Source organism: Tamandua tetradactyla, chromosome 13 (genome assembly GCF_023851605.1).
Source record: "Tamandua tetradactyla isolate mTamTet1 chromosome 13, mTamTet1.pri, whole genome shotgun sequence".
Lineage (NCBI taxonomy): Eukaryota > Metazoa > Chordata > Mammalia > Pilosa > Myrmecophagidae > Tamandua > Tamandua tetradactyla.
In genome coordinates, this window is record NC_135339.1 from 89,970,622 (window position 1) to 89,997,705 (window position 27,084).

At 38.6% G+C, this 27,084-nt stretch overlaps 1 protein-coding gene across 1 annotated transcript in view; it reads left to right on the forward strand.

Annotated features, from left to right (window-relative positions):
• The window catches only part of DOCK1 (dedicator of cytokinesis 1), a 564,538-nt gene that overhangs the window by 460,779 nt on the left and 76,675 nt on the right, over window positions 1-27,084 (forward strand). Inside the window, exons 33-36 of the mRNA XM_077126402.1 lie at window positions 11,837-11,985; window positions 21,673-21,758; window positions 21,942-22,098; window positions 26,930-26,970. Coding sequence (XP_076982517.1) covers window positions 11,837-11,985; window positions 21,673-21,758; window positions 21,942-22,098; window positions 26,930-26,970 — 433 coding nt within the window. The remainder of the gene's footprint in view (window positions 1-11,836; window positions 11,986-21,672; window positions 21,759-21,941; window positions 22,099-26,929; window positions 26,971-27,084) is intronic.

Here is a 27,084-nt window from a genome sequence, read left to right on the forward strand (position 1 = left end):
ACTGCTGGTGACAGACAGGGAACTTTATGACGCTGAAATTGTGGTTGATGAACAACTTGTTGTCATGATCATCTGTTTTCTGAAACATTGGCTCTGACATTTTTTAGGCATAATACAAGAAAAGTGTCACCTGCGAGACTGAATATAATAGCATTTTTAAGAGAATGCTCTGCAGCAGTTACGTGCCTTTCAGAAACATTAAGCATTTGTGGAGTGATGTGAAACACATTCTTTTAGCCTTAAGGAAAATATTAATTATTTAATAGAAGTTGAAAATACGATTTTAATTGTTTTCAGATTCCTTATTGAAGGTACCATATCATGTTCGTGTGCCCACCCAATAAAAATTTTAGAAATATGTGATAATGAGGATTCTGTATTTTAATGTAGTTATTTATAATAGCCAAATTTGTTTAATGACTCTTTTAACAGAAATCTATGTTAGCTGAGTTATAAAGAAAACTAAATTCTTTAAAGTATCTATTCTATTTCATCATGATATAAAAATATTAGTAGAATTGATTAACTCTGAGTAAATGCTGGTGCTAATAACAAAATGTCACAGATAATTGATGTAAGTATTAAATTTCTTGTGCATTCTTCTATTGTGTGTTGGAAATGAAGTGATTGTAAATTATAATGGGGCAAAATGAAAATAAATCAAGATTTCTGAAATTAAAGACAAGAGGATAGGGCTTTAAAAGACCACTGTCTCAATAGGTCCTGCCTCTAAATTTAATTATGTCACTCCTTTTTTTCAGAACGGAGTTTTCTAAGAGCTTTACAGAGGCAAGGCTTCTATGCAGCAGAATAGGCAGGTGGTTCTGTGGTTTCCCCTGCCACATTCTCACTCAGCTCTTCCTTGGCTCACATCAAGTTCTGTATAAGTACCGTCCTGGCACCCCCCAGCTCTCAGGAATTTGGAAGCAGAACCTGTAAGGCTGTGGGAATCACTGCTACATGGGGCTTAATGGCTGTGAGGGACCCTCTGTAACTAGCAGGAGGGATGGCAATTCCGAGTTAGCAGCCACTGTCTGAGTCAAAGCAGAGCCCTCAAAAGGCCTGGCAACAAGATGTCTAACAAAAACCATAGAAGACAAGTCAAAAGAAGTCTGAGGCCTTGCAAATGGCCAGTCTCTTTTCTGGAAATTGATTTAGAAGAATTTTAATGCTCTGGTTTACAATTTCACCAGACAAATAAAGTAGTAGCAGGGACAGACCTCACCAGTTGTATTACAAGGGTGCATAGCTTCCTGGTGCTGTGAAAATAACCTGTGGCAGGAAGGAAAAGAGGCAGTAAAGCAAGACACGGATAAAGCTGCAGTGCCTGAGACCCAGGTTCAAATTCTGTCTCCTGATTTGAACTGGTCAGATCCTGACCTTGGTAACAGCACAGTTTCCTTGTCTGTAAAATGGGATTAAGAATTATACACGTCTCCTAGGGTACTTAAGAGAAACCAGTGAGGTGATGTGTGCCAACTGCTTTCTACTATGCTTGTCATGTAGTAAGTACTAAAGAACAGTAGTTATTATCAGGTTTGTTATTATTCACAATAGTAATACCATTAAAAAAAAGCTTTGGGCTAGAACCGAGCATGCTCATGGCCCTCAGCCACACTTCCCAACCCTGAGAAAGTGCTGACCTGCACAGCTGGGTCACATCTGCCCCCAGTCCATGAAGGCATAATGCTGACCTGCTGTCACAGCTTTATGCATGCGCACAAAGGCCCCTGTGCCTTAGACCAGTGCACTTATACCCACACAGCTACATCCTCCCTGGCCACTGGGTGTCCACATTCACAAGTATCTGCATAACATCCCCAAGCTGCGCCTATACCTGCTCTGAAAAAAATCACTGCACTGAGTGCCCCACCCCGTGCCCACTCCCTGCTGTACAACCATCCCTCAAACACAAGACCTTAGACTACTGAAAGAAATCAACTCCCAAAGTAAATCAATCAAGATATTTATATGCCACGAAGATAGCAGATCACTAAGCATATCACAATGCAGACAGATATAGCCCTGCCTAATGACCAGATTAAAACACTAGAGGAGGCCCAAACATTGGAACAACTAATCAAAGATGTTCATACAACTCTACTTAATAAAATAAGTGGAATAGCAAATGACATAAAAGAGATCAAGAAGACAGAAGAGCGTAAAGAAGAGTTTGAAAGAATAAATAGAAAAATAACAAGATATCACAGAGATTAAAGAATCTGTTGACCAGATAAAAAACCTACTAGAGGCACACGACAACAGATTTGAAGAGACAGAAGAAAGAATAAGTGATAAAGAGGACAGGATAACTGACTTTGAAGATTCAAAATAACAAATGACAAAAAAGATGGGACAAATTGAATTGGATCTCAGGGAAATGATAGACAAAACAAAGTGCCCAATTATAAGAATCATTGGTGTCCCAGAAGGAAAAGAGAGGATAATGGACTAGGAAGAGGAGTTGAGGATACAATGAGGGAAAAATTACCAACCCTCATAAAGGACATAAATATACAAGACAAAGAAGCCTAATAAATGCCAAACACAATAAATCCAAATAGGCCTTCCCCAAGGCACATACTAATCAGTCTGTCAAATGTTGAAGAGAAGCAGAAAATCCAGAAAGTGACAAGAGAAAATCTACTACATACAAGGAAAGCCAAATAAGACTGAATTCAGACTACTCATCTAGCACCCTGGAAGCAAGAAGGCATGGTAATATAAATTCAAGATCCTGAAAGAGAAAGACTTCCAGCCAAGAATTCTATACACAGCCAAATTGTCCTTCAAAACTGAGGGAGAGATTAAATTTTTCACAGCAAAAAAGTCCTGAAAGAATTTGTCAACAAGATACTGGTCCTACAAGAAATATTAAAAGGCATTCTGCCAGATGAAAAAAAAAAAAAAGACAGGAGAAGGCAGTCTGGACAAGGGCACAGAATTGAAGAACACCACTAAGGGTAATTTAAAGAATACAAAGAGAAAGAGAGAAAAGAATATATAGATCTGACAGATAAAAAAGATAAGATGGTGGAATCAAGAAACGCCTTTTCAGTAATAACTTTGAATGTTAATGGACTAAATTTACCAATTAAAAGGTACAGATTGGCAGAGTGGATTAAGAAACATAATCCAGCTATATGCTGCTTACAACAGGCTCATCTTAGACACGAGGATACAAACAGATTAAAAGTGAAAGGATGGAAAAAGCTTTTCCACCCAAGTTGTAGCAAGAAGAAAGCAGGAATAGTTGTGCTAATATTGAACAAAATAGACTTTAAATGTAAAGACATCATAAGAGACAAAGAAGGACATTATATACTAACTAAAGGATCAGTTCACCAAGAAGATATAACAATCATAAATGTTTATGCTCCCAATCAAGGAGCTCCAAAGTACGTGAGACAGACATTGGCAAAACTGAAGAGAGCGATAAATGTTTCAACAACAATGGTAGGAGACTTCAATACACCACTCTCCTCTACAGATACAGCAACCAGACAGAAGATCCACAAGGAAATAGAGAAGTTAAATAACTTGATAAATGAATTAGACCTGACATATATTTGTCATTGCACCTCAAAGCACAAGGATATACATTCTTCTCTAGTACTTGTGGAACATTCTCCAGGATTGATCGTATGCTGGGGCACAAAACAGGTCTTTATAAATTTAAAAACATTGAAATTAGTCAAAGCACTTTCTCTGATCACAATGGGATGAAGCTGGATCTCAATAACCACCAAAAAACATGAACATTCACAAATACACAGAGATTAAGTAACACACTTTTAAACAACCAGTGGGTCAAAGAAAAAGTTGCTAGAGAAATCAGTAGCTAGCTAGAGATGAATGAAAATGAGAATACAACTTATCAGAACTTATGGGGTGTGGCAAAGGCTGTGCTGAGAGGGAAATTCATTGTCCTAAATGCCTATATTAAAAAATAAGACAGAGCAAGAGGGAAATTTATTGCTCTAAATGCCTATATCAGAAAAGAAGAAAAGGCAAAAATTCAGGAATTAACTATCCATTTGGAAGAACTGGAGAAAGAACAGCAAGCTAACCCCAAAGCAAGCAAAAGGAAAGAAATAACAAAGATTAGAGCACAAATAAATGAAATTGAAAACATGAAAACAATAGAGAAAATCAATAAGGCCAGAAGTTGGTTCTATGAGAAAATCAATAAGATTGATGGGCCCTTAGCAAGATTGACAAAAAGAAGAAGAGAGAGGATGCAAATAAATAAGATCAGAAATGGAAGAGGAGACATAACTACTGACCTCACAGAAATAAAGGAGGTAATAACAGGATACTATGAACAACTTTACACTAATAAATACAACAATTTAGAGGAAATGGACGGGTTCCTGGAAAGACATGAACAACCAACTTTGACTCAAGAAGACATAGATGACCTCAACAAACCAATCACAAGTAAAGAAATTGAATTAGTCATTCAAAAGCTTCCTAAAAAAAAAAGTCCAGGACCAGATGGCTTCACATGTGAATTCTACCAAACGTTCCAAAAAGAATTAGTACCAATTCTCTTCAAACTCTTCAAAAAAATCGAAGTGGAGGGAAAACTACCTAATTCATTCTATGAAGCCAACATCACCCTCATACCAAAACCAGGCAAAGATATTACAAAAAAAGAAAACTACAGACCAATCTCTCTAATGAATACAGATGCAAAAATCCTCAATAAAATTCTAGCAAATCGTATCCAACAACACATTCAAAGAATTATACATCATGACCAAGTAGGATTCATCCCAGGTATGCAAGGATGGTTCAACATAAGAAAATCAATTAATGTAATACACCATATCAACAAATCAAAGCAGAAAAATCACATGATCATCTCAATTGATGCAGAGAAGGCATTCGACAAGATTCAACATCCTTTCCTGTTGAAAACACTTCAAAAGATAGGAATACAAGGGAACTTCCTTAAAATGATAGAGGGAATACATGAAAAACCCACAGCTAATATCATCCTCAATGGGGAAAAATTGAAAACTTTCCCCCTAAGATCAGGAACAAGACAAGGATGTCCACTATCACCACTATTATTCAACATTGTGTTGGAGGTTCTAGCCAGAGCAATTAGACAAGAAAAAGAAATACAAGGCATCAAAATTGGAAAGGAAGAAGTAAAACTATCACTGTTTGCAGACGATATGATACTATACGTCGAAAACCCGGAAAAATCCACAACAAAACTACTAGAGCTAATAAATGAGTACAGCAAAGTAGCAGGTTACAAGATCAACATTCAAAAATCTGTAGCATTTCTATACACTAGTAATGAACAAGCTGAGGGGGAAATCAAGAAACGAATCCCATTTACAATTGCAACTAAAAGAATAAAATACTTAGGAATAAATTTAACTAAAGAGACAAAAAACCTATATAAAGAAAACTACAAAAAACTGCTAAAAGAAATCACAGAAGACCTAAATAGATGGAAGGGCATACCGTGTTCATGGATTGGAAGACTAAATATAGTTAAGATGTCAATCCTACCTAAATTGATTTACAGATTCAATGCAATACCAATCAAAATCCCAACAACTTATTTTTCAGAAATAGAAAAACCAATAAGCAAATTTATCTGGAAGGGCAGGGTGCCCCGAATTGCTAAAAACATCTTGAGGAAAAAAAACGAAGCTGGAGGTCTCGCGCTGCCTGACTTTAAGGCATATTATGAAGCCACAGTGGTCAAAACAGCATGGTATTGGCATAAAGATAGATATATCGACCAATGGAATTGAATAGAGTGCTCAGATATAGACCCTCTCATCTATGGACATTTGATCTTTGATAAGGCAGTCAAGCCAACTCACCTGGGACAGAGCAGTCTCTTCAATAAATGGTGCCTAGAGAACTGGATATCCATATGCAAAAGAATGAAAGAAGACCCATCTCTCACACCCTATACAAAAGTTAACTCAAAATGGATCAAAGATCTAAACATTAGGTCTAAGACCATAAAACAGTTAGAGGAAAATGTTGGGAGATACCTTATGGATCTTACAACTGGAGGCGGTTTTATGGACCTTAAACCTAAAGCAAGAGCACTGAAGAAGGAAATAAATAAATGGGAACTCCTCAAAATTAAACACTTTTGTGCATCAAAGAACTTCATCAAGAAAGTAGAAAGACAGCCTTCACAATGGGAGACAATATTTGGAAATGATATATCAGATAAAGGTCTAGTATCCAGAATTTATAAAGAGATTGTTCATCTCAACAACAAAAAGACAGCCAACCCAATTACAAAATGGGAAAAAGACTTGAACAGACACCTCTCAGAAGAGGAAATACGGATGGCCAAGAGGCACATGAAGAGATGCTCAATGTCCCTGGCCATTAGAGAAATGCAAATCAAAACCACAATGAGATATCATCTCACACCCACCAGAATGGCCATTATCAACAAAACAGAAAATGACAAGTGCTGGAGAGGATGCGGAGAAAGAGGCACACTTATCCACTGTTGGTGGGAATGTCAAAGGGTGCAACCACTGTGGAAGGCAGTTTGGCGGTTCCTCAAAAAGCTGAATATAGAATTGCCATACGACCCAGCAATACCATTGCTAGGTATCTACTCAAAGGACTTAAGGGCAAAGACACAAACGGACATTTGCACACCAATGTTTATAGCAGCATTATTTACAATTGCAAAGAGATGGAAACAGCCAAAATCTCCATCAACAGAAGAGTGGCTAAACAAACTGTGGTATATACATACGATGGAATATTATGCAGCTTTAAGACAAGATAAACTTATGAACCATGTAATAACATGGATGGACCTAGAGAATATTATGCTGAGTGAATCCAGCCAAAAACTAAAGGACAAATACTGTATGGTCCCACTGATGTGAATGGACATTCGAGAATAAACTTGAAATATGTCATTGGTAACAGAGTTCAGCAGGAGTTAGAAACAGGGTAAGACAATGGGTAATTGAAGCTGAAGGGATACAGACTGTGCAACAGGACTAGATACAAAAACTCAAAAATGGACAGCACAATAATACCTAATTGTAAAGTAATCATGTTAAAACACTGAATGAAGCTGCATCTGAGCTATAGGTTTTTGTTTTGTTTTGTTTTGTTTTGTTTTGATTTTACTATTATTACTTTTATTTTTTTCTCTATATTAACATTCTATATCTTTTTCGGTTATGTTGCTAGTTCTTCTAAACCAATGCAAATGTACTAAGAAATGATGATCATGCATCTATGTGATGATGTTAAGAATTAATGATTGCATGTGTAGAATGGTATGATCTCTAAATGTTGGGTTAATTTCTTTTTTTCCGTTAATTAAAAAAAAAAAAAAAAGAGAAGGGATAATTGGAGATGAAGGGATACAGACTGTACAACGGGACTGGATATAAAAACTCAGAAATGGACAGCACAATACTACCCAATTGTAATGCAATTATGTTAAAACACTGAATGAAGCTGCATGTGAGGTATAGGTTTTTTGGTTTTTTTTGATTTGTTTTGTTTTGTTTGTTTTTTTTTCTTTCTATTATTGTTTTAATTCTTATTCTGTTGTCTTTTTATTTCTTTTTCTAAATTGATGCAAATGTACTAAGAAATGATGAATATGCAACTATGTGATGTTATTAAGAATTACTGATTGTACATGTAGATTGGAATGATTTCTAATTGTTTTGTTAATTCTTTTTTTAATTAATAAAAAAAAATGTAAAAAAAAAAAAAAAAAAAAAAAGACAGAGCAAAAATCAAGGACTTAACAGCACACCTGGAGGAACTTGAGAAAGAACAGCAAACTCACCCCAAAGCAAATAGAAGAGAAATGACAAAGATTAAAGCAGAGATAAATGACCGGGAGAACAAAAGAATAAAAGAAAGAGTCAATAAAGCCAAAAGTTGGTGCTTTGAGAAAAATCAATAAAATTGATGGGCCACTAGCAAGACTGACAAAGAAAAAAAAGAAAGAGTATGCAAATAAACAAAATCAGAAATGAGAAGAGGTGCATTACCACAGACCCTGAAGAAATAAAAGAAATCATAAGAGGATGCCATGAACAACTATACACCAACAAAGTAAACAACTTAGATGAAATGAACAAATTCCTGGAGACACGCAAACAAGCTACACTGACTCAGGAATAAATAGAAGATCTCAACAAACCAATCGCGAGTAAAGAGATTCAAACAGTCATCAGAAATCTTCCTACAAAGAAAAGCCCAGGGCCAGATGGCTTCACAAGGGAATTTTTTTATTTTCATTTTTTGTATGGGCAGGCACAGGGAATGGAACCTGAGATTCCAGTATGGCAGGCTAGAACTCTGCCTGCTGAGCCACCATGGCCCGCCCTTCACAGGGGAATTTTATCAAACATTCCAAAAATAACTAGCACCAATCTTGCTCAAACTTTTCCAAAACGTTGAGGAAAAAGGAACTCTTACCTAACTCATTTTATGAAGCTAATCTCATTTTAATACCAAAACCGAGTAAAAGATGTTATAAGAAAGGAAAACTATAGGCCAATCTCCCTAATGAGCATAGATGCAAAAATTCTCAGTAAAATATTAGCAAATCAAATCCAACAACACATTAAAAGAATTATACACCATGACCAAGTGGGGTTTATAGAGGAATCCAAGGATGGTTCAACACAAGAAAATCAATTAAGGTAGTACAGTACATTAATAAATAGAAAGTGAAAATCACATGATTGTTTCGATTGATGCTGAAAAAACATTTGACAAAATTCAGCATCCTTTTCTGATAAAAACACTCCAAAAGATAGGCATCAATATGATAAAGGGAACATATGAAAAACCAATAACCAGCATTGTACTCAATGGAGAGAGACTGAAAACTTACCCCGTAAGATCAGGAACAAGACAAGGATGCCCACTGTCACCGCTATTATTCAACATTGTGCTAGAAGTTCTAGCTAGAGCAGGCAGGCAGAACAAAGAAATAGAAGGCATCCAGATTGGAAAGGAAGAAGTAAAACTTTCATTATTTGCAGATGATCTGATAGTATACTTGGAACATCCTGAGAAATCTACAGCGAAGTTACTTGAGCTAATAAACAAATTCAGCAAGGTGGCAGGATATAAAATTAATGTGCAAAAATCAGTAACATTTCTATATGTAAGCAATGTCCTAGCTGAGGAGTCAGTTAAGGAAAAAATACATTCAAAATAGCAACTAAAAGAATCAAGTACTTAGGAATGAAAGGACTTGTACACAGAAAACCTCTTTTGTTGCTCAGATGTGGCCTCATTCGCTCTAAGCCCAGCTCCGCAAGTGAAATCATTCCCCTCTGCCCTATGTGGAATGTGACATCCAGGGATGAAAGTCTCCCTGGCGATGTGCAAGATGACTCCCAGGGATGAATCTGGCCCTGGCACTGTGGGATCAACAATTACATCCTGACTGAAAGGGGGAAAAGAAGTGTAATTAATCAGTGGCAGAGAGCATTCAAATAGAGCAGAGCGGCTACTCTGGAGGTTGCTCTTATGCAGGCTTCAGTTGGACCTTGCTATTCTATTATAACCTGCCAACCCCCAACCAGGACCATTCCAGCCCATTCTAAAGAACACCTAGGGCAATATATAAGATTCCATGAGGGTTCCATGCACTAGAGTAACTTTCCAGAAATCTGCAATCTCCAGATAAGTCCTGAAACCCAGCCCAACCTCTCCAGAACATCCAATATATTCCATCTGCCTACCATGTAGTAGTGTAGACCCTTCCAATATCAAAAACTTAGAATTGCCATAGCTGAAACACCCCTAAAGAGAGGGATGGAAAGATCAGAGGTGAGGGGGGAGTTACACATAAAAGATAGGATTTAACAAATATGAATCATGATCCAGAATATGAATGCTGGATCATTAATTGTTACCTCTTTTATTCTCCAGTATCTTAGAGCAGCTAGAAGTAAAAACCTAAAATTGTGAAACTGTAACCCATGCCAAACTCTGAAATATATTCTACAACTAATTCTGGTGTTGTGTTTTGAAATTTATAGCTTTTTTGTTATATGTTATTTTCAACAAAAAACGAAAGAAAAAAATCAGTTGTGATGATAAAAAATATTTAAGCCATCTAGCCTCCTATATTCTGGAGCAGCTAAAATGATACATATGAGTGGATTGTGTGGTAGCCCATGACAAACTCTGAGATCTGTCCTGTAACTACTTGTTGAAGAGTGCTTTGAAAACGATTGTTTTCGTATTTCTTTGCTTTGTATATATGTTATACTATACAATAAAAAAAAGTTTTTTTTAATAATGAAGCATCAATAATGTACCCTCTCTCTGAAACACAAATATGATTGTGTTATTTCCTGGTTTAAAAGAATTCAATATAAAAAAAATTTTAAAGGTTTCAATAGCTGCTCATTGTAAAAAAAAATAGCTTTGGGAAAGATTTTCCTGAATTCTTTAGATATCAGAAAGGGCACGTGAAGAGACAAGATTAATAAAGTAGTGATTTAAGTAAGGATTTTCCAATCAAACAATAGTCAAAGGAGATAGAATTGTTCCTATGCTTCATTTTCACATTCTGATGCCTTTGCTTTGACATGCCTTAATTGCAATCATTTGGAATGATAGGGAAATCAATCTGCATTACTTACAGGGGTGCCAAATAGTAAACTCCTTGCAAGATGTCTAAGATTAAAGGACCCAAGATCTCTCAGCCAACAGGGCAAATGAACCCATTGCCTTCCCCCTCCTTGAATGACATGACTCCCGGAAGTGTAAATCTCCCTGGCAATGTAGGACAGAAATCCTAGGATGAGCTGGGACCCAGCATCAAGGGACTGAGAAAACGTTCTTGACCAAAAATGGGGAGAGAAAAATGAGAAAACGTCAAGTTTCTGTGGCTGAGAGATTTCAAACAGTTAAGAGGTTATCCTGGAGGTTATTCTTATATATTATATAGATATCCCTTCTAGTTTATGGTGTATTGACATGGCTAAAGGGAAGTACCTAAAAATGTAGAGCTGTGTTCCAGTAGCCTTGTTTCTTAAAGATGATTGTGTATAATGATATAGCTTTTACAATGTGACTATGAGTGTGAAAACCTTGTGTCTGATGCTTCCTTTATCTAGAATATGGACAGATGGATAAATAAACAAATAATAGGGGGAACAAAGGTTAAAATAAATTGGGTAGATGGAAATACTAGTGGTCAATGAGAGGGAGGGATAAGGGATATATGGTATGTATGAGTTTTTCTTTTTATTTCTTTGTCTGGAGTGATGCGAGTGTTCTAAAAAATTATCATAGTGATGAATGCACAACTATGTGATGGTATTGTGAGCCACTGATTGTACACCATGCATGGAATGTTTATGTTTGTATGTTATTTTAGCAATAAATAAAAGAAATGGAACCAAGAAATCATCCACTTTAATCCCCTCATGTTACTGACTCCTGTACTCGCATGTTCCATAGAGGTTATAAATCTCTTGGCTCCTGGCTCTACTATTTCCAAAATGCCACAGCATTAGCTACTCAATCTAATGTAATGGCATTAATTTTCTACCACAAATAAGTTAAGACTATGGGCCTTATATCAGTTATATATATATATATGGGGTAGATTTTTAATAGCTTTACTTATAACATTTGAAGTACAGTCCATTCTAGTAACAGCTGAAAACAGAGTCAAAGTCATTTGCCCAGAGAAGAGAAATGGATGCACATTCCCAAGACCTAGTGCTCAAGGTCATGATGGTCTGTGTTGGCTTATCTTTGTCCACTTAAGTCCACTTGGAATCCTTTTTTCATCCTGAATAATGCATTTCTTTGTTCCAAGGTCAACACAAGATAAAGTTCATTCCAGAAATGGTCGGACCAATATTAGAAATGACCTTAATTCCTGAGACAGAGCTGCGCAAAGCCACCATCCCCATCTTCTTCGACATGATGCAATGCGAATTCCATTCAACCCGCAGCTTCCAAATGGTGAGAATGCACATGTGTCGCAGGTGACCTGGGGAGACGAGACTGGAAGCTGGGGCGAGACCCCTAGATTGCTCTTGAGTTAAATATATTGAACATGGAACAGATAATTTCCTACAGCTTACAAGAGAAAAAACCTTGTTCTTTCCTTATTGAAGAAGCTAATCTTCCTTTGCATGCATCTTTAGAAGGGATTGTTCTTAATTTTTAACTTTTACTTACTTATTTTTTTCTGGATTTACTTTTGTTTAAAACCCTGCCCAAAAGACTCTTTTCTTTTCCTTCCTTGGTATGTGTACTTATATAAAATTTAGTCAAATGTTATTTTACTCTCTCAGCTTGGCTGCTTATTGCAGAGTGATTTTATTTTAAAGTTTGATGTCTTTTGCTTTTATTCGTTTAAATGTGTTCTTGGTATTTTATCTGTGCAATGGAATGATGAGAACTCCTCAAAGCAAATATATGTAAAGTGCTAAATATGGCCTGTAATAATATGAAAGAGGGCATCTGAATAAGTTATATTTGATAAGTGACAATATCTCCTTCCCTGGATTCCATAAAAATAAGTATGGTGTTTACATATTTGTGGGTGGATAGACACACACACATACTCACATACATACACCCACCTTCACCAAACTCCCCACACATACCAGCTCTGTTCTTCGTGCATTAATGGTTTGGCCCTGATGTTTTGCAAGGGGCAGGAAGAGAATTTGAAGCATAGGGGCCTCTAAGTTGAACGCTACCTCTGTTGAAATATTATAGTAATTCAAGTAAATGAATACTCTAAGCAATCTACATAGATCTTGGAGGAATTTTGAGAAGAGGACCCTAAACTACATTAATCTAGGTGGCTTGAATTTAGTCAGAGCTAAATGTTTATGTGGTTGTTAGTTGACTATTAAGTTGTTTGCAGGTACTTATTACTGTCTTAGTCTGCCAGGGCTGCAAACCCATGGTTGATGGTTTAAATAGCATGAATTTATCGTCTCATAGTTTTGGAGGCTAAAACCCCAAAATCAAGGTATCGGCAAGCCATGCCTTATCTGAAGTCTGTACATTCTGGCATAGCTTGCTGGCACTTTGTCTCTGCCCCCATCATATCTATCTCCTCCTGTGCTTCAGCTTCCCTGTCCACATTTTCTTTACATACAAGGACTCCTGCCATCTAAATAGGCTCTTTGAAGATCCTCATTACCAGTGAGTTCATACCCACAGGACTGGGGATGAGGAATCGTATGTATCTTTTTGGGGATGGAATTCAGTTGACCACAACATCTATGGATAAATGTGCTGTGAACATTCCTTTTGAAAGTTTTCCCTGTGTACATTCTCAAAAGTACCAGTATTGATATAAAATATTTTTTGTAACTTTTGACATTATTGCCAAATTGTTTTATATTATTGCCGTGGAAGTCGACCCATTTCCACTGCCACTGGTCTTCAGGCATGGGGGCAATGCCATTGCTAGCGCACCCAAACTAGGAAGTATAATTAATTTTTCCCTAGATGAAAAATACATCTGAGCTTTAACTTTTATATGGATCCAACTCAAAAGAAGGACTTTGGAAAGGACAGCTACCAAACTAAACAATCAGGCAAAGGGGGGAAATGTATCTGCATAGATAAACATCACTTGCTTCAAAAACTAAGGTTAAAAGCCTTTAAAACATTAAGCCATTTGTCATCCTTTTACACAGTCTTTGGGTCCAAATAAGTACAAGGGCAGCTGGACTGGGACGTGCATGAGAGTTTGGTCTGTGAATTGCTTCCCTTTGTCCTCCCATTCTATTCGTTTCATTTTCTGCCTTGCTATAGTTTTAAATATCTTCAGATGTTATGAGGAAATGCCTCCCTTTCTCCAGTCTTCACAGGGGCCACAGGTTTGCTGCAAAATGACCCAAAACTGATGAGCTCCAGGGCCAATTTTGCCTCCATTCTGAATCTTCTCCTCCCCGCCAGTGGCTTACTCTCCACCCAGTAGTAATTGTCCCCTCTCCACACTGTTTGAGGAATACTCTGGAGGACCTACACATAATTATTTCCATTTTGTAAGCTGCCAGCAAGTACACTAGCATAAACAATGACTTGCTTGTTTGTGTGTAAAGAAAAACAGAAACAGGAAGACACAGGTCCACAATAAAAACCCTTGGCCAGTTTAAGCATGGGAAGCTGCTTGTTTGGGGGGGGTTAATAATCATTGCCTATTTGTTCGTTTGTGTTGAACTTTGACTGTCCTTTTGTAGACAAGGGTGGGATACCCCCAAGGTTTTTAAAATGAAGGCAGATAAATGAAAACTTGTAGAAATATCTCTGCTGTATTAATCTGTTACTTGTCTGCTATATTAATGTGTTTCTGTGAATTGGGAGAAGATCAATTTTCTTTTCTCTTGGAATCCCTGTTTTTCGGGATTTTTTTTTTTCCTTTTGGCATACCTCAGTCTACCAGAGAGAATGCCACTGCTTGGGGATTTTCAGATGAGCACCCCAAAGCTTATTATCGCCCTTCCCAAACCTACTACCTCTCCATCATCCTCAGTTCTTCCGGCCCCCAGGTCCCTTGATTTAATGAACGCAGGTTGCACTGGTAGGTTCACTTGCTCTCTTGAGCTCCATGGCGGCTCATTGCCAAGTCTTCTCCCGTGTAGTGTCTCCAGTGTCCACCTGTGTCCCTCAGTCCTTATTGCTCTAGCCAAGGCATCCCTGAGGCCTAAGCATTTGTCTCCTGACTTGCTGTATGTTCTTCTCTAACTTCTCTCTGCTCTTCGTTCACCCCCTGCTCTGTCATCCTGCTCTTCCTGAAGCACACACCGTGCCCCTAGTCCTTTTATCAGTGTGGATAAGTCTTTGCTGAATGGTTGTGTGTGTAGCACCCAGGGCACAGCGTCCGCGCCTGCTCTCCATTCCAGGGAGCATCTAGGATGGGGATGGTTGACTCTCGTTTAACTAATCCACCACAGATCCAATTATCTAACCTTATTAGTCACGTTAACACGGCTTAAATTGACTCTGCTTTTAGAGCAGATGTGGAAACCTAATGGAGTGAGGGGAAGACTTCAGGATTTTTGTCTTTACCAAACGTAAGTATTTAAAGCACTTATTTCTTAAGTGTTTCTTTTAAGTTAGCTATGTCCTTTGGAGTGGGGTATTAATACACTATTATTGGTGAAATATGTATTATGTCTACACTGCATTAGATTCATCAAGGTAGAGTAGAGGATTTGGATTTAAAAGAAAGGCATGTGCCATTTTTCTCGAGATTAAAACTATGTCAAACCCTTGGAATTTCAAAAGCATGTATTATAAATTGGCTTTTCTAAAGTTCCCCAGAGTTTCTGCTCTGTGTTCTTCAACCACAGTGGAGGGCATTTCATTGCAATGTCATTCACATACATTTTCCCAAGAGCCTATTTCTTTCTTGCCTCCACTTTTTCAAGATAGGGTGTGAAACTCTTTTCAGCACAGATGTGTCCTTGTCCTTGGCATTACCAGGTCCTTATATTGAATCAGCTGCCTTAGAGGTAGGATGTGTGGCACATAGTTATCCGTCCACATGCCATGTCCTCCTTGTGACCTGGGGCACTCCTTCCAGGACTGCAGTCAGAGCTGTAAGTCAGCATGTCATATTTTGCACTGGGCAAGTATCACAGGGGATGAAAGCTCTACAAATGCTTCCAACTAAAATTCTCTAATGCTAAAAGAAAGTCACCTTTGAAGGGCCAGGTTGTGCAAATACCTGAGACCAAGGAGTAGAATTAATCACGTCTAATATAGAGGAGTTTGAACTAGATAGAAGCATATGAAAACAAATAGTCCACATATGAATAAAGTGGCCTTGAGTTCTCTAGAAATCCTTTCCACCTAAAATGTAATATGCTTCATTGTGGACTGGTGTTCAGATCTTGGCTATATCAATTCTGTGGTTCATTGGAAGGAAGATGCTATGTTTTGTGATCTGGATGGGCTCTTTCTCATTCCAGTTCTCCCCTGTAATATGTAATGGTAAGGAATGGTGCTTGCTTTGGGGGTTTTCTTTTTCCTCCTTAATGCTACTCCAAGGAGCAGGGAGACAAGAATACATCTGAGAAGCTCAGCTTGACCCCCATTGCAGCTGCACCCCTCGTGAGTGGTCCTTCCGTGTCCTGCAAGGCCATCATTGACCCAAGGGGATCCCAGCCACCCTCCAGCTCCCTCGATGCCCTGTCCGTGCAGCCATTCTGGCTCACCACTCAACAAGAACACATCACTCATCTTTTCTAACCCTTACATATGGTCTCTGGGTACCTCCAATGTTCCAGCTCTCTTGGCCATTCTGATTTTTCCTGCTTCCGTATTCTTTCTACCAGTCTTTGATGACCTGGATCCTCACTCTTTCTCCTTAATTGTCCGCTGCTAATGCTTTGCCCCTGCCCTTCATTCCCAAGGTCATATTCTCTTTCCATTTCCCAACAACTATAAACTCCTCAGGCCATCCCTGCAGTGGTATTAACTGCCCCCTGTTCCCACCTCATCCCCACCCCCAATTCCAGAGTAGTACATTTACATTTAAAATGGGGACTTTGGGAAATCTTTCTTTGATTCAGAGGAGAGTTTCTCCTTGTGAAGATTCCAGGATCTGCCAAGCCAGCATGGAGAACGTTTGGGGCATCAACATCTCAGGGCTCCTGTCACCATGATGACAGGTCTGGCCACGAAAATATATGATGAGCCTCCACCTGGCCTTCAAATAACCTTCCCCCCTCTCACCATGGCCCCTGCACCCAGATGGATAATGCTCTGGGTCTGAGTCTCGCTGGATTTGGCTTCATAAAAAAAGCATCCCTTTAAATTCTCTCCTGATGTCTTTTTAAAGAATCCCATTTGTTATGCCTTTGGAAAGTACAGAACTAACAGCTAAGAATTGCAGCAAATGACCATATGGGCTATATACCATTAATAAAAAATGGAATGGAAAAGGCTCCACAGAAAAATAATATTTTCAATCAATGAATTATTGTCTGTCACCTTTGTGAGGGTCAATAAAATGCTCCGCAACTTCCAGAAATTCCCACTTTGCTGTAACAATATTAGAACATGAGTAATCTTTGTGTCGTCAGTTTTCTGAGTTTTTGTTTGAATAATCTCCTCCTGCTGCCCGTGCCGGGAACTTAAAGTAAATAATTGAATAACCCAAGTGGATGCTGGCAGTCTGGGCAGCTTCTGCCATTTGATGGGAAAAGCCAATATATTTTGTACTGTAATATGAATGTGAATAAGTTGGGTGTTGATTCTGTCTTCTTTACCCTTCAGTTCATTGGGATTTTTTTTTTTTTTTTGGTTCTTTGCTTTCAATTTTCAAAAAACACTTAGTATTATTTGTTTGGATATTTTAAGGGCAGATATGGTATAAGCATTGAACCTTTTAGACCTTTATTTCCTTGAATCCCAGATCCAAAAGAAGACTGACAGAACATAGAACCAGGGGTTCTGATTACATTTAATTCTGTTCTTCAAAGCCCCCCAGTAAAGAGACACCCAGCTCCTGTACTCCCCTTGCAGACAGGGCTCACTCTGAGGGCCTGTACCCCAAGCCACTATAAAGACATGCAGCCTCAGAGTCACTCTCCGTCTACATCACGGAGTCCTGGGACCGGATGCCCCTGTCTGCAGGTGCCCTTGGGAGTGGCAGCCAGGCAGCAGGCAGTCCCTTGGCCAGGCTGCCCCAGTCGTGGAGCTTTTGGGTCTCTGGGCTTCAAGGTCACGAGCTGCCCACTTGATGGACAGAGGGAGATGTGGAGGTTTGAAATGTGGGATGGAGTGCCAGAGATTAATTAAGGGTGTAATTAAGTTTACAGAGTGGTTAGGCAAGAGAAATGCAATATACATACAAATATTAGTGTCTCCGGGATTTAAAGCTGAGTGATAGATTGAGGGGAAATCGGTAGCTTTTAGGATGGTAACGTGTGAGCACGGAGCACCTCGGGTTTGAATACCCAGCTTCTCTCTGCCCAGTCTTGCTGGATTTTTTCTTTGGGGCCATGTTTCCCACAAGATGAGGTCCGTGGCTTTCTCCCACCCACCCCTCCTTGGAAAGAAAGGGGTTGTGCGGCATTCCTGTGGGAGCAGGTAGGCTCCGTGTGTAGGTGCAGAAGGCAGAGGGTTGGATGCATCCTTGCAGCCCCCTAAAACCAGGTGCTGGCCACAGCCTTGGTCCTCCCACCATCATTTGGTGAGCAATTGCTTCTTGGAAAAAGAGAAAGGAGAGCACTGCAGGGCACAGAGCAGCAGTTTGCTCAAGTTTACTGGTAAAAGGGTCAGAATTTGCTAACATACTTAGCAGACCGTGTTCACAGATTTCAGGTTTCACCCCGTTCTTGGTAACCTTAAAATACATTATCAAGGTGGTGAATTATTTGTGCAGACTTTTCAGTCCTGGCCAGTTCCCTACTGGGCTCTAACATAACCCCAGATTCCTGGATGCCTGGAAAATGCAAGTGTGGTTTTACACATTTATAAAACACCTTGTAGCAGGAGCGGTAAATCTGACCCAAATTAAAAATTATGCATTCTAAAACAAGTATCATTGGCTTTTGGAATGTCTACTATTAGGGACCCATCGCTGCATGATCTGCTGAGTGGGAGCAATAACTCATGGTCAACTGTGGCAATGGGTTGCAAAGCAAAGGTTCCTCTCTAAGTTAAATGTCCCTGAGAGCCCATCCCCCTGCTTCTCTATGGTCAGTTGAACAGCAGCCTCCCTAAGGGCTTTATATTCCTAAGTGGACTCGTATGTTTCAGATTCTTGGAGGGCTACTGGTATCAGATGCTTAGAAATGGTCTGCTCAATATTTTAAGTTGGACACCCTGTGGTCATTTGTGTAACAATATTGGTGATTCAGAAAAAGAGGGAAAACTTGCTTATCACATGAGTGAGTCTCTGGCACCTTTGGAACAAAACAGTAAACCCTTACTAATTTATCCTAACCATAGAAAACCCTGTTGCAAATTACCACACTGTGCATTTACAAGTAAGATAATAAACATGAATTTTATGAAATGAACTCTTCCCTATCAGCAAATGTACTTTCTCCAATTTATTTAGACAGGGTCGTTTAATTCTGATTATGATAAAAGTTCACAGCACACTAGCAAATTGATTCTAGTGTATTCTGTAAAACTGAACAAAGATCCTGGAATTAGAGGCTAACTGCAGATCTCTGATATTGGATCCTTGCTGCTAAACAGAATAGGGTTGCCAGGTGTTTGGGCAAATTACTTAGTTTAAACTGGAGGTTAGTAAAATTAGAATCAACTGTGTTCTTCTGCTTTCCTTATCGTTCATCTACTCTTTTTAGAAAACATTAAATTCATCAGTCAAAATTTGATAAACAGCATACTTCAAGAAATGGAGCTTTCCCTCTTACTGCCCATACTTATGACAGCTTAGCTTTATGTGGAGGCTGAAGAGGTATGCCATTTTCATGAAGTAGACTCCAAGTTCAAATATACTCAGATTGACAAGTGATGAGCGATGCTACAGGGCATGTTTTCAGCATTTTCCATGCCTTTCTTATTGTAGGTACTTATTATATGTGTGGAAATGAATAATGCGCTTTAATTACTTTAGTCTTACAGTGCATCTCATTTTATTTGTTCTGAAGCATTAGCACTTATCACATACCTTGTCTCTGGACTTCCCATCATGGCGCCACCTTGGAGGTGGGGCTGTGTTGCAATGCCAACTTTTGGACTAGTAACAGGTTATCTCCCTTATAGTTCCAACAAGATCTGCCTTTTGCAGAATTCTTCCCTTAAAGGGCAGTGTACTGTTGGGTTGGTATCAAAAGGTTAATATTTAACAGCAAATGTCATTTTCTTGAGACCTTAGGTGGAAATAAAAGTGAGTCGTACTTTTTTGTTCAGGAGAATCATTTCTTTTTCTATGCTCCTGAAATCTCTGACCTTTTTATGCCAAACAGAATCAAAAAGAGGGTGTTTATTTGAAGGAGGAGACGGTGGAGAAGATCAAGAATAGAATTGAAGGAATTCACTAAGGTCTGGGTTGTTGTGATGTTGCTGCCTCCTTGATGTCAAGCAAGAATCAATACTACTCTCCAGGCTTGTTTTAAGCCTATGTTTCATGTGTAGCATGATTAAATTGTGGCTTCAGGCCATGTGTCCTGATCGAAGACTGATGGACCCTGTGCCCCACTTTGAGCCTCCCCCTGGATCCAACCAGACCTTTTGCCTCACAGGGGTCCCTGAGAGCAACACATACCCCTGCATCCTTGCTACAGTAGCCTTCAGTACCTGTTTGTGCACTGCAGATGAACTGTATTCCCATTTGGCATGACCTAAGGAGCAGGTTGTGTCTTAGCAATCTGCTGTCCTCCTCCTTTGCTGACCTATTAAGCCCTTTCTATCTCCATCCACTCTAACACAAACTCTATCCAGTAATTTATGTGCACACAGCACCTCCATTCTATTAGTGCTCCACTGCCAAGTGCCGTTCCAGGCATTGGGAATACAGCAGTGACAAGGGGTAAAAAGACAATCCTTGTGCTCATATAGCTTAAATTCTAATGGTATCTTAATGGCAGTGGGAAACTTGGGGAGTGTTGCCAGGAGAGTGGGCACTTTAAAAGGGTCCTGGAGCCCCTTGCTTACAGCCCTTGCTGTGCTTGCTTTCCGAATCCTGAATGCAGCTCTCATTTCCTTTATTCCTCCTTTGCCCACATTCTTTTGATTCAGGGCGGAGAGGTCAGCATCTCTGTGGTAACTAGCATGCTGACAGCCCCTGCTTCCAGCCTAGCACAGGTCTCATCGTACGCTGGGGTTCCCTACTGCATGCATTGTGGTTTGGTTGGAATCCCAGTGCTGAGGGGGCTTTGGGTTCTCTGAAAGTGGAGGACCAGGCAGTGATGATGGTAAAAGCATGTCTGTCACTGTCAAGGTAGTTATTTCAACCTAGATCAGCCACTGGTTCATAAACCCTGTGGAAACATTCCGGGGCTCGCACCTTCTATATAATGTAGAGTTTTTCTAAAAGCATAAGTCTAAGAGAGTCAGTTCTGAGAGCCCTTTCCCACCCTGATGCTCTACCACAGCTCGCCAGAACCTCGGTAAGAGGGAAGAAAGTCCTGTGTGGAGAACTGGAGGTGTCTGCTGATCGGCTTTGGAGACACAGCCCTCCTTAATTTTTTATAATATGTTCTCAACTAGAATGAGATATTTTAGTAGGACTCATCAAGGAATGGCAGTGAAGTGGCTCTGTAGATGTTTTCAGCATGCAGAGAACTCTTCGTTGGCAAGTGAAAAGCCATCTGTTCTTCTCCATGAACCATTGAGCTATTTTAGATGTTGCTTGTTCTTAGAGATGAAGTTTGTGACATTTTTCATGTTTGTTGCTCCTTGATTTCGTTTCCTAAGGTTTCCTTGTCTTTCTCGGGTACTTGCTTCTGCTATTAGAATATGTGTGTTTAGGCTCCATTAACCAGGGAAGGGAAATGAAAGGTTCCCCTGTGGCAGGGAATGATGAGAAATCTCCAGGGGTTTGAGGATGGCAACTCTTAAATGAAATCAGGCTTCAAAGGCAGTGGTTCGCCATCTGATGATGATCTTGCACCAATTTATGTACTATTGACATTCAAGTCATAAAATGAAATATCCGCCATACTGATTATTTACACTTCCTCTGTTTAATTATAGTTTGAAAATGAGATCATCACCAAGCTCGATCATGAAGTGGAAGGAGGCAGAGGAGATGAACAGTATAAAGTGCTGTTTGATAAAATGTAAGTGTTGATTAACAGTGGGATTTATGTCAGAGTATAGACAGAGAGACTGTAATTAGATGACAATGAACTTTGTAGCCCAGAAATAATTAAAATGCGTTAATAATGGAAAATATTTTAAATTGCACCTCAGTCGAGCTGTTTCGGAGTGTGATTAACAAGGTATGTATAATTATTTTTCAGCCTCTTGGAGCACTGCAGGAAACATAAATACCTTGCCAAAACAGGTGAAACTTTTGTAAAACTGGTAGTGCGCCTGATGGAAAGACTTTTGGATTATAGAACCATTATGCATGATGAGAACAAAGAAAATCGCATGAGCTGTACTGTCAATGTGTTGGTGAGTGAAAAGCTAACTCTTTAATCTTCGCAGTAAGCCAGAATGTGAACCAAAAAGTTCAAAAGCCTATGTCAGTCAACCATAGAGTATTCCATGAGAGGCTGCAGCTTTCTTGGCTTATTTCCTCCTCCTCTTATGGGAAAGGTGTAATAAAGAGCGTTTTCCAGATCTATTCTAAACAAGTCCATAAAATTATCTTCCCTCTAATCATTTTCATGTGGTTTCCCAATCCATCATTTGTACCAGAGGGAGTATGACAAACTTGTTCATTCTCTGGAAAATCACTGAAGATATTTGGATTAAAAGATGAATGAAAGGGTTTAGTTACACTTTTCCTCCATTTTAGCATCAGTACTTAATTGGTGTCTTGCCATGAGGAACTTTTAAGCACAAAGTGCATGAACATGCTTAGCCCCACTGTTCTATGTCTGTGCAGCCAGTTTTGGCTAATGATAAACATTTTCTATAGCAAGTTTTCTTTTCCTTCAAAATATAAATATTTTGAAAAGAAAAATATTTTTTCTTCTGCATGTTACATAAGGAGTGATATTTGGATTTCTCTTGGCACTCAAGGAAACCTCTGTCAAATTAGTAGCTGGATACAAACTTAAGAAACAGATAGATCAAGGATTGAATCTCAGGTTAACTCATGAAGATATTAAAATGAACAGTGTGCAACAAAAGATTAAAAGACAAATAAGGAAATAGAAAATAATGGCCCATCCAAAGAAATGAGATAAAAATTCAGAAACCATCAATGGCAAAGACCAGACACTGGACATAGCAAACAAAGACTTTAAGAAAATGATCCTCAATATGGTCAAGGAGATAAAGGAAAATATAGAGAAATAATTAAAGAACATCAGGGAAACAAGGCACTAATTAGGAACTCATACTAACAAGTATGAGAATCTCAATAAGGATACAGAAATTATAAAAAGGAATCAAACATGTTAACCCTAAAGAACACCTAGGGTTCTCTCTGAGATTCTACAAAAGATTCATACAGTAAGTTTACTTTATAGAAACCTATAACCTCCAAATGGTTCTTAGGCCAGATAAGTCCTGAAACTCAGAGGGGCCAGCCTCTTCAAACACATCAACTAATTTCAACTCCCAATCCCATATTATCAATACCCCTTTCCAACATGAAAAAGTCAGAATGGACAAAGCCCAAATATTCCTAAAGACTAGGAGAAGAATCAAAGGAAGAAGATGCGTTATAACATAGTAGATAGGATTTAAAAATGAGTATGACTACTAAATCATTATATTGATAATTCTTTTAGTCTCCAGTGTCTTGGAGCAGCTAGAAGGAAAAATGAAATTGTAGAACTGTAATCCACCAAACTTTGAAATCTGTCCTATAGCTACTTGTTAAAATGTTCTTTAAAATTTAGTGCTCTTTTGTATAAATGTTATATTTCATAGTAAAACACATTTTTAGAAAAGAGAATCAAACAGAATACTGGAGTTTAAGACCACAATAATTGCAAAGACAACTCTCTAGAGAGTTTCCATAGCAGATTGGAGCTGACACAAGAAAGAAAATCAGTGAACTCAAAGATATGATAATTGAAATGATTCTGGCTGAGGAGCAGAAAGTAAAAAGAATGAAAAAGTGAACAGAACCTAAGAGACCTGTGGAATACTGTCAGGCATATAATATATGTATTATGGGAGGCCCAGAAGGAGAAAAAAGACAGAAAGGGTCAGAAGTAATATTGAAAGAAATAATGGCAGAAAACTTCCCAAATTTAACAAAAGACCTTCATATATATATATATTCCAGAAGCCCATCAAATCCCAAATACAAAGAGAACCATATCCAAACACATAATAGCCAACCATATCCAAACACATTAGTATCAAATGCCAAGAGCAGGGAAAGATTCCTGAAAGCTGTAAAAGAAAAGCAGTGTCTTATGTGCAAGGGACCCCCGATAAGAATAACTGCCGATTTCTCATCAGAAACCATGGGGTAAGAAGGCAGTGGGATGGAAAATTTAATCTGCCTTTAGAAAACAGCCACCAACCAAGAATTTATGTCGAGCAAGACTGGCTTTCAACAATAAGTAGAGATTAAGACATTAGAAACCCATGTCCATAAGGGTTAAATATCCAGAATATATAAAGAGATCCTATAACTCAACCGTAATAAGACAAACAATTCACTTTAAAAATGGGCGAAAGACTTGAATAGACATTTCTCCAAAGACATACAGATGGCCAATGATTACATGAAAAGATGCTCAATGTCATTAGACATTATGAGAATGTCAATCAAAACCATGAGATATCATTTCACACCCACCAGGATGGCTACTATCGAAACAATAGAAAATAAGTGTTGAGGAGGATGTGGAGAAATAGGAACACTAAATCACTGTAGAAATGTATGTAAAATGGCGCAACAGCTGTGGGAAACAGTTTGGCAGTTCCTCAGAAATGACCCGGTAATCCCACTTCTAGGTTTATGTCCCGAAGAATTGAAAACACCAACTCGAACAGATAATTTGCCCACTGATTTTTATAGTGGCATTATTCACAATTGTCAATAAAGCTGGAAACAACCCAAACGTCCATTCACTGATGAGTGAATAAACAAAATGTAGGATATACACACAATCGAATGTCATTCAGCTGTAAAAGGGAAATGAAGCTCTGATGCATGCAGCAACGCGGATAAACCTTGAAGACATCATGTCGGGTGAAATAAGCCAGACACAGGACAAATATCGTCTTATCTCACTGATATGAAACAATAAGAATGAGCAAATTTATAGTCGGAAACTAGAATACAAGTTACCAGGGGCTGGGGTGGGAATAGGGAATGGGCCACTAATGCTTAATTGGTACAGAGTTTCAGGCTGTGCTGATGGAAAAGTTTTGGAAGCGAATAGTGATGATGGTGGCACAATTTTGTGAGTGTCATTAACGTCACCAAATTTTACATTTGAATGTAGTTTAAAGGGAAAATTTTAGATGGTCTATACGTTACTAGAATAAAAGTTTTAAAAAAATGAAAACCTGAGATTGTACTACACAAGCAGTGAACCCCAATGTAAACTATGGACTGTGGTTAGTATGATTATAATAATACTTTTCCTTCATTTGTAACAAAGATACCACCCTAATGCAATGTGTTGTTAATAATAAGGGCCAACTGTTGGGGGAGAGGTATAGAAAACTTCATATTTTCCGCCTGATTTTTCTGTAAAACTGCAATGCATCTTATAACATTTTCTTTAATATTGGTACAGTGAGGGATGGTATGAAACCTGATTTGTGAATGCTGGCAATATAAATTTGGAAAGGAAAGGCTCATTTTCTGCCCTTCATGCTGATTATCCTTTTTCATGGCTCTGAGTTGTCAACTGAAAATATCCTCATCTCCAGGCCCAAGTCCTGTGAACCAGAAGACATTAAAATCTCAGATGCAAGAAAACGCCAAGATCATGTGATATTGTTCTAAACGAGCCCCCTCCTACCACTCCGTACTAATCAATCATTTCTTTTAAGAGAGCTCAATCTTAGAAGCAATGCCTTTTTTTCTTAATGAAATTAACTACCCCATTTCCTCTCACTGGATAGTTGTCTTATTTGTAATGGTCATATTCGCTGGTTATCTCAGGCTACAGTCTGGAGTTCCAACATGGGTTTCAGATGCTACATTTCCCACTGAAAGTAGCTATGATGTCCCCATATGTTGAGCCTTGTTAGGAGGCTTCTCTACCTTTCTGGTGCCTCCTTTTTGGTGTGATAGAGAGAGTCACATTTAAAAAATTTAATTTTTTTTTGGTGTGCTGTATGGCAGGGTCACGTTTCATTATTTTTCCATGTGAGTATCCCGTTATTGGAGCATCATTTGTTGAATTTTTCTTTGTTTTGTTTTTTGCTTATTTGGTTTTTTTTGGAAAGTGCATGGACCAAGAATCAAACCTGGGTCTCCCACATGGCAGACTAGAATTCCACCAGTGAACTACCCTTGCACACTGCCTAAAATTTAACTTTGATAGAAGTGTTTATGCTCAGCCGGAAGACAGCATGCAGTCGTATGAAGAAATAACCGAGTCGCCGTAATCTCTGAACTTTCTTCTTCAGTGTTTATGTACAAGATGCTTTTGAACATGGTGACCAGTTTTCTTTCTGTGACTGCAGCAGTTTGGAAGTTCTGCCCGTCCAGAACAGTAGAACTTTCTGCCATGGTCGAAATGTTCTCTGTGCACCCTCTCCCAACACAGTAACACTGGACACATGTGACAAGCACCCTGGAGGAAGTGTATATTTAATTTTATTTAATTTTGATTGATTTTACTTGCATTTAAATATAGTGACTAGTGGCTCCCACATTGAACGATTCAGGTCTAGAATCTCATATTGCCTTCTTTTAAGAGTGGCCCCTACAAAGGCTGACCTGGTGTGCTTTAAATCATATCTATGACATTTATTTCCAAATTAGAGATCTCCTCCCCATCCTTTTTGTGAAAAAAGACACCACAGATAAGATTACAATGGTTAAAGATACCATGTCTGTGGACGGTACCTTATTTCATAAAGTGACTATTTCGTGGGTGATTATTGAATGTCAGAAGTAGATTTTAATCATCATAATGTTCAAAATGTAGGAAATGTTCCTATCAGAATAGAAGAAAAGAGTAAATATCAGTGTAAATGGTTTTGTATCTTATATGAATTTATGGTCTTAACCCCAAACGACTGAGTCCTTTGGCTGTGTTGATGTAAGTTGAATAAGCATGAATCTGTCATGTGCTTGGGATGCTTTTGGGGCAGCAGGTTTCTAAAACAGTTTTGTCATTTGATTTTTCAGAATTTCTACAAAGAAATTGAAAGAGAAGAAATGTATATCAGGTATGTTTGCATCTTGCTTGTCTATTACATCTACATGTTTATTAAAATTGCTGTTCGTCAAATTCATGCTAAGAAATATTTTATAACCACAGGGATTTATTTTGTAGAAAATTG